The sequence below is a fragment of the Thermobia domestica genome, chromosome 1 (genome assembly GCF_964235325.1).
Source record: "Thermobia domestica chromosome 1, izTheDome1.hap1.1, whole genome shotgun sequence".
NCBI lineage: Eukaryota > Metazoa > Arthropoda > Insecta > Zygentoma > Lepismatidae > Thermobia > Thermobia domestica.
In genome coordinates, this window is record NC_137454.1 from 160,862,716 (window position 1) to 160,873,050 (window position 10,335).

Sequence of the window (10,335 nt, forward strand, 5' to 3'; positions counted from 1 at the left end):
CTCCCTTCTCCCCCTAAAAAGTAAAAATGTGCGGATGAAAGATTTTGGTAAGGTTTTCCATAATTCAACGCAAAACTACTTCTTTCGTAAAGCTATAGAATCCTTCTCCAATGATACTATCCACTTTTAATGTAATGTGAGAGTGCATTATGAGAAAGGATACTCATTATTGACAAATGCTGAGATATTTTAAACTCAATTTCAAAATTCGTACACCATAATATATACATATACTGTATTAAACCTACCTGTCTATTTCTGGATTCCATAATTGACGTGTTACATGTCATTTGTATCTATCATGTTACAGGATTCTGAAAAAGAAAAAAAAAAAGAAGTGTCACGAATAAAATCAATAACAACAAAATTACGGGATAAATTTTAACTACACAAGTCTCAAAAAACACCAGAACTTTTTCTCTGTTGAAAGAGAAACACAAACAATGGATCGCTGAAATTGATTATCGTGTTGGTTTCAAATATTTTTACAGAACTTTTCCTACAGACTTCGAGTAATCGTATGAGAAACATTTCTCTCAATTATTATGCACTACAATAATATGATGCTTTTAGTTGGTATTAACTTTAAATACCTATAATGTTTGTGAAGTAGATTTTCGAGTATAATTCGCTTGGGAATAATCTCATTTGAGTGCCCATAGTAGTTTGACATTATACTTGTACGCCAATTTCTCAGGCAGAGCTTTCCCATTTCTGCAATATCCAGGTGCAAACACTTTTTATGTTTGTCGCTCACAGTACCAAGGATTTCAAAGAAGATATCAAGATAGGAGTCCAAAAAGTGTATTGGCATTTTCGAAGTCGTACTATATCCCATGACTATGTAGTTTTTAGTAGAAAGTTTGTGATACTGGCTTTCAATACTCTTATTTCAGGAGTAAGAAGTACTTTTTCTAATTTTGCTTTTCTGAGTTTTATAACTTATTTTTCATGAAACCAAATGTTCTTCTGTTATGAACTATTGTTTTCCACAAATATTTAGTCAAATCTAATCTGATGTATAATGAAGGCAATATGATTTCTTACACGACTTACCATTGGTTTATGAATAACATTTTTCTGCCCTGGATTGAATGGTGTGTTTATCTCTGCTATTCCACTTGCAAAATTTTGCAAAGGCAAATTGTAATCTAAGTAAGATAGCTATTACTTTCAAATCTGAACATCAGCCAAGATTATTCACCATATCTAAATGTAGATGGTAAGAGCTTTATGATCTAATAACCTTTTTTCACACCAACTTCGTAAGTCACAAGAGTGGATGAAAAGCTGTTTCAGTTATGTAGTGGGATTTGTGTTAAGTTGCTTCGTTTTTTATGCACTGTAGTTTTTTTATGCTAAGCTGCATTATCCCTACAGTGATAACGTAAGGAAACAAGTTTATAATTATACTGAAACACTGTTTTGTTACTTCTGAATATGACAAATTTTTCAACACTGAACAGCTAAAAGATACTTCTTTTGCGCATAATACAACATGGGCGTATACGTAGTAAGTTAAGCATGAAATTAACACTTATTCTCGAGATACAATTACAAAACTGAAGCAGGGAAATGAAACAGGAGTAACTGTGAGTAAAGTACATTAACATAAACACTAGTGACTAGGAAAATAACGTTTGAAACAGCTTTGAGTTCCTCCGATCACGCGGCCATCAGTTGAATCAAAGTCGTTATGTGATATGACTTGAACTGAAGGGAGATCTTCAACAACTTTTTCACCTCCAACCGGTCCGTTCCAGACAGCAAATTTGATGTCATTGAAGAGAACTCGCCGAGATACCTATACCTTTCCTTCTGTGTTAAATCACTACAACCTGGTATTGCATCAAATACGCGTCAGGGCAGGGCAAAGCAGGAGGGGTTTGTAAAGTTAACCCGAAATTTATTAGCACATTTAAACAAAATATACAAGGGGAGACAAAAACGACAATATAAAACACTATATAATGTACGTACAACTGTGTACCCTGTACCTTACCAAAAGTACTATAAATGATAGTGATTGCATTTGCCTCTGCTATCATCGATTGAAACACTCCCCGGTACCAAGAAAGAAACCCTTTCACGCAATCACATCTATTAATATTGTGAAGTCAGTAATAGAATACGAGTTTTAAAGGCATTAGATAATTTTTTTGAACTTCGGGGTTGACAACACTAATGAAGGGAGGCATGCCCTACTATTCTGTGTTTGCAACAGATAGAACTGCCCGAGCGGAATTTCATACGCCCGAGCAGAGAGGTGAAATGGCTGCCATAACACAAAACCCCACCGAATGTGAAATGAAATCTGTGACACCTGAACGCCAAAGGACAAAATGCAGCTGACATTCGTCGGGAATTGTGTGTCATTTACAAACAGACAGTAATGAGTGAAGGTAAGATCTGGTAATAGTGCACAGTTTCGGGAGGGTGTTCAAATGCTCATGACGATGTGTAAGCAGAAGGGCCTAGTGTTTAGACGGATTTGATGGAACGTGTTAACGAGAAAGTACGATTCAATCGCCAGTCCACAATAACTGAATTCGCCACAGAATTTCAAGAAGTATTTGCGAAAACTGCATCGATCTGTAACATGCAGGGTTATCACAAACTGTGTGCAATGTGGGTGCCAAAAATGCTGACAGACGGCCACAAATTGTAAAGAATGACAGCTGCAAGTGATTTTTTGCCTTCTGGTGGAGGATGGGGATGATAGGGGTGTTCCAAGAACAGGTTAACCGGTTTCGGTTCGATTTATAGTTTAAACCGAATTAATCGGTTTGGACTTCAAACCGGTCCGGTTTGGGTTAGGTTGGGTTTGGTTCGGTTTAAGAACTGTTGGGCCCTTTTTAAGAACAGTTTTATTCGGATTCAGTTCAATATTTGAAATCGACAGAAATGCAGTTTGCCTTATTAGGAACCGTCCACTCACACATAAGGCTGAATGTTTTGTTTTTCGATATAACTTGATTCAGATTAAAATTATTTCGATATTACTGAAACAATTGTGGGTACTTTTACTGATGCTTTGGATATTAGAATAAAACTTTTAATATCAATTGGAAGACATTACGGCATGGGCGGATTTAGGAGACCATGGTAGGGGGCAGTTACTTGAAGAGTGGATGCTATTCCAGAAGAAGCTACGTTTAGAATTAAACTTTAAACTCATCCTGAAATGACTAGGGGGGCATGCTTTACACCCTGTATGTGGAATATATCGTGGTGCAATATTATCAGGTAACCAAGAAAATTCGTGCAATTTTTGAGAACATTACTTTTGTCGCGTTAGTGTTGTCAAATTGATTCTGATGACGTTACACAGTATAGCGCTAAATTCGTTGTACAATAGCAGAGGGGTGATTCCTGAGAGCAAAACAAACAAAAAATAGTTCCAGTACACATAAGGCGAAAAGCGTGTCAATTTCATGTTATAGGCTGCCCAAAGCGTGGGAAAACAAACTTTAGAGTTAAATATTGCACAAAGTACTGATCGTAGACGTGGTGCGGCATGATATCGAAGGATCCTAACCTGCTCTATCCAAATATGCAGTTTTAAGATTTGTGCATTGGCGGCGCAGGGGATTCCCCAAAGGACGTTAGGGATTCCCTGACATTTTATGACTAAATTGAATAGAAAACAACATGTAAAGGCCATTTCACTGCCTGGAAATAATAGCTACTACGTGGCAGATCAATACTCATACACGCAGATAAAAGATGGCGGATGAGTTAAAAATTACTGTGCGTGGTTGCGAACGTCCTCAAAAAGTACTAGTAAAGTTATTGTACAAGAATTCACTAGAATGTAAAAATACGTACAGTACAAGCTGATAGGTAACAGAGAATAAAGAAATTCCGATTGCTGATCTGCTCATATTAATGATATCGCAACGTTTTTGAGAACGCATCTACCTTTACAACTACAGTAATTGAACAAGAACTACAGACAAATAAAGAACGCGTAATATTAATAACACACCTAAATGTTTTAGCACATTCATTTTGATCAGTACATCATATAAATGCGACTGCAGTACGTTTTTTTCTCAATCAATGTTCTAAACTGACGGATGTGAAACAAAATACTCGTTCCATTGAAGCTTAAGAATTCCCGAGCCACTCCACTCACCCCAATGCAACGCTGTCCGTGTCATGTGGCAAATATGATTCACGAGGTTATATTTTCTTACAAGGAATTTATAAAGTTGCGCAGAAAATAAGTGCAGTAGCTCAAGCGATTCATATGATCGAATAATTCCCACTCAATTCATATGATCGAATAATTCATTTGAGCAAAAGAGATGCGCGGAAACCTAACTGATTCAATAAGCGAATCATCCGAACCAATTCACTTGCGCAAAAGGAATGCGTGGACGACCAATTCATATGAACGAATCATTTTAGTGAATCAAAGTAAATGAATCGATTCTCCGAAATGAATTGTTTTGCCCATCAATACATACGGCAAATGCAACTAAAGAGGTTATCAAAACATTGGGCTGGAAGGTTCTGTCTCATCCACTCTATTCCTCGGACATCGCTCCATCGAACTATTACCCGTTTTTGGCCATGGATAAACACTTGCGGAAACAGCGTCACAAAGGCTGTATCACAATTTCTGGACTCTAGAAAAATGATTTTTTTTTCCAAAAAGGCATTTATAAGCTTGTGTCTCGTTGGGAACATGTCATTGAAGCCAATGGTGATTATTTCGAAGAATAAAATTGGTGCTTAAGACTTTTGTGGGCCATGTTGGAGTGACGAAAACCTCACGAACTTCATTTGTTACCTGATATAATACAGGAAAAGGAAAGATAAGTATTTTTCAGTAAAGAGTGACTTGTTTCTTATCCACTGATATTTTATTATGAGAATCGTATACTCATGTTAATCGACTGAGGTAGTTGGGAACTACTTTACTTTAACAGTACTAAATCATATTATAGTACGAATTAAATATTACCGCACAATGCAAATATTACAGTTATACTATTTGAGTGAGTACTAAAACTACCTAAAATTTAACAATTTGTATTACTCCTTTGAATAATAAGATATCTACCTACAAAATTTCGTATTTCTAGGTATTCTGGAGTTTGAGCTTTGCCATCCTGATTGTGAAAAAACTCCGCAGTCCACTGTTTGGGAATTTCACAGGCACATTATGTTAGTCCACATCTTTGAGCAATAAGCTATCACTTTATCAAACTTCATCTTCCTAGAACTTAGGGATATTGTTCCTTAAGTAAAGGACAGTGGAAAAGACCATTATTTAATTTTTAATAGACACAGTTGAATTTACTTTGACGGAGTTCGCTTAAAGTTTGGTTAGCCAATAGTAAACGAAACCGTTTCAAACCCTTTGGCTGGATTTGACGACAGTTTAGTTCGTCAAAGTTCTACCGACAGTTCTGAACAGCCCGGTCCGGTCCGGTTCGGTTTGGGATTGGTTCGGTTAACCATTCCAAACCGGTATAAGTGGCAAACCGAAACCGCGGTTTACGTTTTCAGGAACCGTTCACCCCTAGGGATGACCTCTTTTCTTGCATACTGACAGGGGATGAAATCTGAATATCGTACACCATTATGGAGTCGAAGCAGCAGTCAATCAATGGTGGCACTTTGGTTCTCCTACAGCAAGGAATTCAAACATAATCAAGTTCACAAAATCATGTCAACCGTGTTTTTGGGACCAAAAGGGTCTGATTCTTGTAGAATTCGTGGAACCAGGATGAACAATTACAACAGACATGTACTGCAAACACTGAATGATATGCGAAGTAACATCCAAAATCGGCGGAGAGGAATGTTATGCTCTGGAATTCTTCTAGTTCATGACAATACGCTGGTGAAGTCGTCTGCTGTGAATTTTACTCGGCGCAGCCATATTGGCTACAAACAATCTGTTGCTAGGGTGGTTTCTAAGGCAGTTTCAATGGCGTTGTATGTAGCACCTGTGAGTCTTGTGAAAGACGAACTTAACATTATGAAAAAAAGAAAAAGGCGATATTTTTCACGAATAGCAATGAATATATTTACTCTATGAGTATAGGAAGCCTATATCTATCACATTATGAAACAAAATTACTCTACATTTTAATCGCCAATAACTTGCTGGACACAAGTGAGTGAGAATCCCAAGCACGTACATGAGCGCCCCTTAGTAATAATTTTAGATTGAGTTTAATTAAAATTATTGAAAATTCTTATGCTATATACTTTTTTTTATTATTATAAAGCTTCAGTGAAATTGTTTATTATGGAAGAAATACTTGATTTTCTTTAAAATTAATGATCAGATATTCGGAGCAAAGGAGTACAGCGCTAAAATAACGAATGCATTTTAGAACATACAATTACGAATACTTCATCTTAAAAACTTACCGTCGCTTCGTGGAAATAATTTCTCAATTTATTCTTCAATCTTTGGTTGGCGGATGTTCATTCCCTAATGGCACTGGTGGAGTTGAAATGCGTCACCAGAAATTATTATTTAAAGGGTATAACTCTCTAACTATCCTAAATAATATCCGAATGTCATCTCATTTTTTTTTTTTTATGCCACAAACGGCGTACAAATTTGTAACATGCCAGCATATACATGTATTAAAACTCATAAGGAAAACACGTACCAACTTCCGCTCGGTGGTCACTTTATGTTAACACTAGATCTATGATGATTAAGGGCAGCTTGAAGCTTGAGCGCATGTAAAGATTTATCTGGAGGGAGCAGGCTGATCAGTGAAGGTAGGTATTCGTGGAAAGAAAGACATATACGAAAAGCGTACACTAGCCTGAGCTAGTAATCACTATAAGTGGATTTGCATTTCAATTTCTTAGTAATCATGACACATTCTAAACGCTGTTTCTATGTTCTTCCTCTACATGAAATTATTTTCTTGCACAGAAGTGTTTTCGTAGATTAGACATAAATATGAAAATATCCCGTATTTTTCATGCGCACTTAGCGTAGATCGATAAGATGGAGCAATTATACTTTATTTCAAACGAGATGAGACAAATTAACAAGTCCGGTTTAAACTTTACTATATTGCCTGTACTATACTCTTACCAACATTCATATGCGGTAAGGTATGGTTAGGTTAGCTTGTGTTTACTTAAATGCGGTTGTCTTACATATATATGTAACGCCGATTTGCCCATTTTAAAATCGTCCATTGCCTACAAATCTCAATTGTATCAAGGGTTTCAAATTTTTACACATGACATATCGGTATATGTAACTACAAGGGTAAAATTGTTATCGAACTTACGCTGGTGAGGATTGGACAGAGCGGAGGTAGGCAAGAATTATACTCCACGCTCGGGCAGACATTGTTCGAAGATTATAGTATGCCTTTAAATGTGTGATTCAATTATCAGTTTACTTAGAAACGAGGTCAATGTTCCGTTAAGGGGGTCCAGTGTCTTTGACACCACTTCTTTCTATTGATTACATAATATAACGTTATATTAGGTTCTATTAGGTTAGGTTAAGTTAGCTTAAGGGGCTACAGTGTAGTTTTGGACCCCCTTAACGGAACATGGACCAGAAACGATTTTACAGTGTTTTGAGTATTAATATATATTAGCCTAACAATGTCACAAACAAACAAACAAAAAAGAGCAAGGAAGCTTTTGCTAAAAGTATGTGTATTTTAATTTCTTTCTGGTAGTATGCAAGGAGAAAAAGTGTCCTTCAAAAAGATTGATATATATCTGATCGCCCAACAAATAATTAATCATTATATCGCTTGTTGTACAGTGCGGCTTTGTTATTGATTCTCTTTAATATATTATATAGTACCGGTACAATATTTCTAATTTCATTCTTGGGAAAACAAAACATTGCATGTACCTCTTAAACTGTTATGGTTATATCCGGAAACGAAACAAATCATCTTCAGAGGTGAGTACTATGTAAACTTTTTCATATAACCCGCTCAAAGCTGGTTTGTTTGTAACCAGCTAGCTGAACAGGAAGTGGAAATGACCTTTTCTTCACCAGCGTATATCCGTCCACACACGGCTGTTTGTACTCTTGAGACAATTCAAAGATTTTGGTGGGAACTATTCCATCATCTCCCCCTTACAGCTCCCAGTGATGTCTTTCTTTTTCTACACCTGAAAAAGTGACTTGCATTGGCGCGTTTCAACAGTGAAGTGCTCAAGACAATTCTGGACTGCCTGCACTCTCAGGTGGCAGATTTTTACACAGAGTGTACACGGAAGCTTGTACCACACTACCAGAAATTTCTAGATGTTTAGGGTGACTACGAAGGAAACAAATCACAGCGTATCGATAAATTTCCACGCCTACCATTTCATTGTTTTAAAATATCGGCCTTTTCTTTTTAGACATACACAAGCGGCCCAGTAAATAAGAAAAAATACAACTTTAAAGGCATCAAGTGTGAATTATTCTTTATCATTTAGAAAACGCTACACATGTTACACTGGTTATCGATATCGACAGTTACATCCACACCGTCTTTGTCGATGTGCATGGTGAGTGGTAGCAAGATTGTATAGAGTTAATTCATACGAGATTTTAAGGCATTTAGAAGTAGATGTTATGCATTAAAAAACTAAATTCGTACCAGAATATAATAACCGGTTATTCTTAAGCTGCATAAGTATTTATCATGACTTAATGCACAAACTATGTCATAAATATTGTAGTTTGAAACATATTCAACATGGTGTTGGGTTCCTCCTGTATGCCCTATGATATAGAAATATGCCAATGGCAGTATTTAGGAATCAAGATAGACTATTAGTAACTTAATCAAATGAATGTTCCCAATTCTAACCTGCAAATTTTCAAAGAATGTAAACAATTGTATCATATTAATAAGCTCCATACACTTCATGATCTCTTGACATAATTAGAAATTTGTCCGATTACAGTCAATTATTTATATACGTACCACTGACTTGTCCAAATTATATTACCAGAAAATATACATGAACAAAAGTCGAAATTAAACTGGAAATACGTTATCAGTTCTGCTAATGGCAACACAACTTGAACATCTTCCTTCTGTTCCAGTATAGCCAGTTACAGCCAAACAATGTTCCAAGTAATAAATGAAACATTCCTATTTGAATCATTATCTAGGGCTCCATTCTGTAACGGTCTGGAAAACCGCAACGCATAACTTTCATCTTAGTTTGCTATAGTTGGCTAACAGTTATGTTTACGATTACTTGTTGCATTATTTGCGTAAAGAGAATTATAGAATGAAGGCCCAGAATTCATATTCTATTAGAAATTGTAGGACCTTATGCAGAGTTGTTTTGACATATGATTAGCGTCATACTAAAAGCCTCTGAACAACAACTCTGCATAAGGCCCGAAAGTTTGCTAATCACGTAGTTGAGATTTTTTTTTTTTTTTTTTGCCATCCATTGGAAACTAATGGAGCCAATGAGAGAGAAGAGGTGTGGGAACCAGGGCGAAAGGGCTGGCAGTTTCTTCACAATAATTCTGGTACGAGGAATACAATGTGTTGCTCCTACATGATTTTGGGCGAAAACGTCCTCATTCAAGATAATTGAGCATAAATGTCTGAAATTATGAAGAATAAATAAAAAAAAATACTATAATATTTGGATGGTACAAGCAATTAGTTTTAGAAGTTTAATCCTTTATATAAGTATTACTAGTATTACTCTAAAAATGTATATTTTATCACTTCAAATTAAATAATAATAATAATAATAATAATAATAATAATAATAATAATTAGATAACACGCACTTGTACGCACATACGCTTATGTTATGTTTTGAAGTTACATAATCCTGAGAGTAGGCCTATTTAATAAAGTTGACATGGAAAGCAGAAACGAGTTATGAATCAACTTTTAAAAAAACGAAAAGAAGCTATTTCTTATTTTTTTCTCTTACTAAACACACATAAAATCAATACTTTGAGGCTGAATGTTAATTTACAGCTGTATTTTGAATTCTTACTTTAAATACACGTTATAGAAACATTTAATGTTAAAATATTTGATGAAAATAAACCAAGTTCATGCTCTTGTTTCTCTCAAAAAGAGATGAACACCAATTGTGACATGAGAAACTTAAGAAAGCAGTCATTTTATATAATACAGTAAAACCTGTCAACTTGGTCATCTCTCTAAGTTGGCCACCTGCTTATCTTGGACTAGTTTGTCTAGAGCCTGCATTTTCCCATAAGACATTCGTTACTTACTTCTCTGTAAGTTGGCCACCCATCTATCTTGGAAGTTGGTCACACTGAAGCAATGTTTATCCTATAATGATAATGATACATTTACCTGCGTTTCTTGGCCACGC

The 10,335-nt window shown here is 35.8% G+C and overlaps 1 protein-coding gene across 2 annotated transcripts in view; it reads right to left on the minus strand.

The window, feature by feature from the left end:
* The window catches only part of LOC145690428 (3'-5' exoribonuclease 1-like), a 45,213-nt gene extending 36,117 nt beyond the window's left edge, over positions 1 to 9,096 (minus strand). For both annotated transcript variants that reach the window (XM_081765305.1, XM_081765296.1), the window contains exons 1-2: positions 8,940 to 9,096; positions 249 to 314 (exon numbers count right to left, since the gene is read on the minus strand). In XM_081765305.1, the coding sequence (XP_081621431.1) occupies positions 249 to 290 (42 nt within the window). In that variant the 5' untranslated portion in view covers positions 291 to 314; positions 8,940 to 9,096. The remainder of the gene's footprint in view (positions 1 to 248; positions 315 to 8,939) is intronic.
* Between the last annotated feature and the right edge of the window lie 1,239 nt (positions 9,097 to 10,335).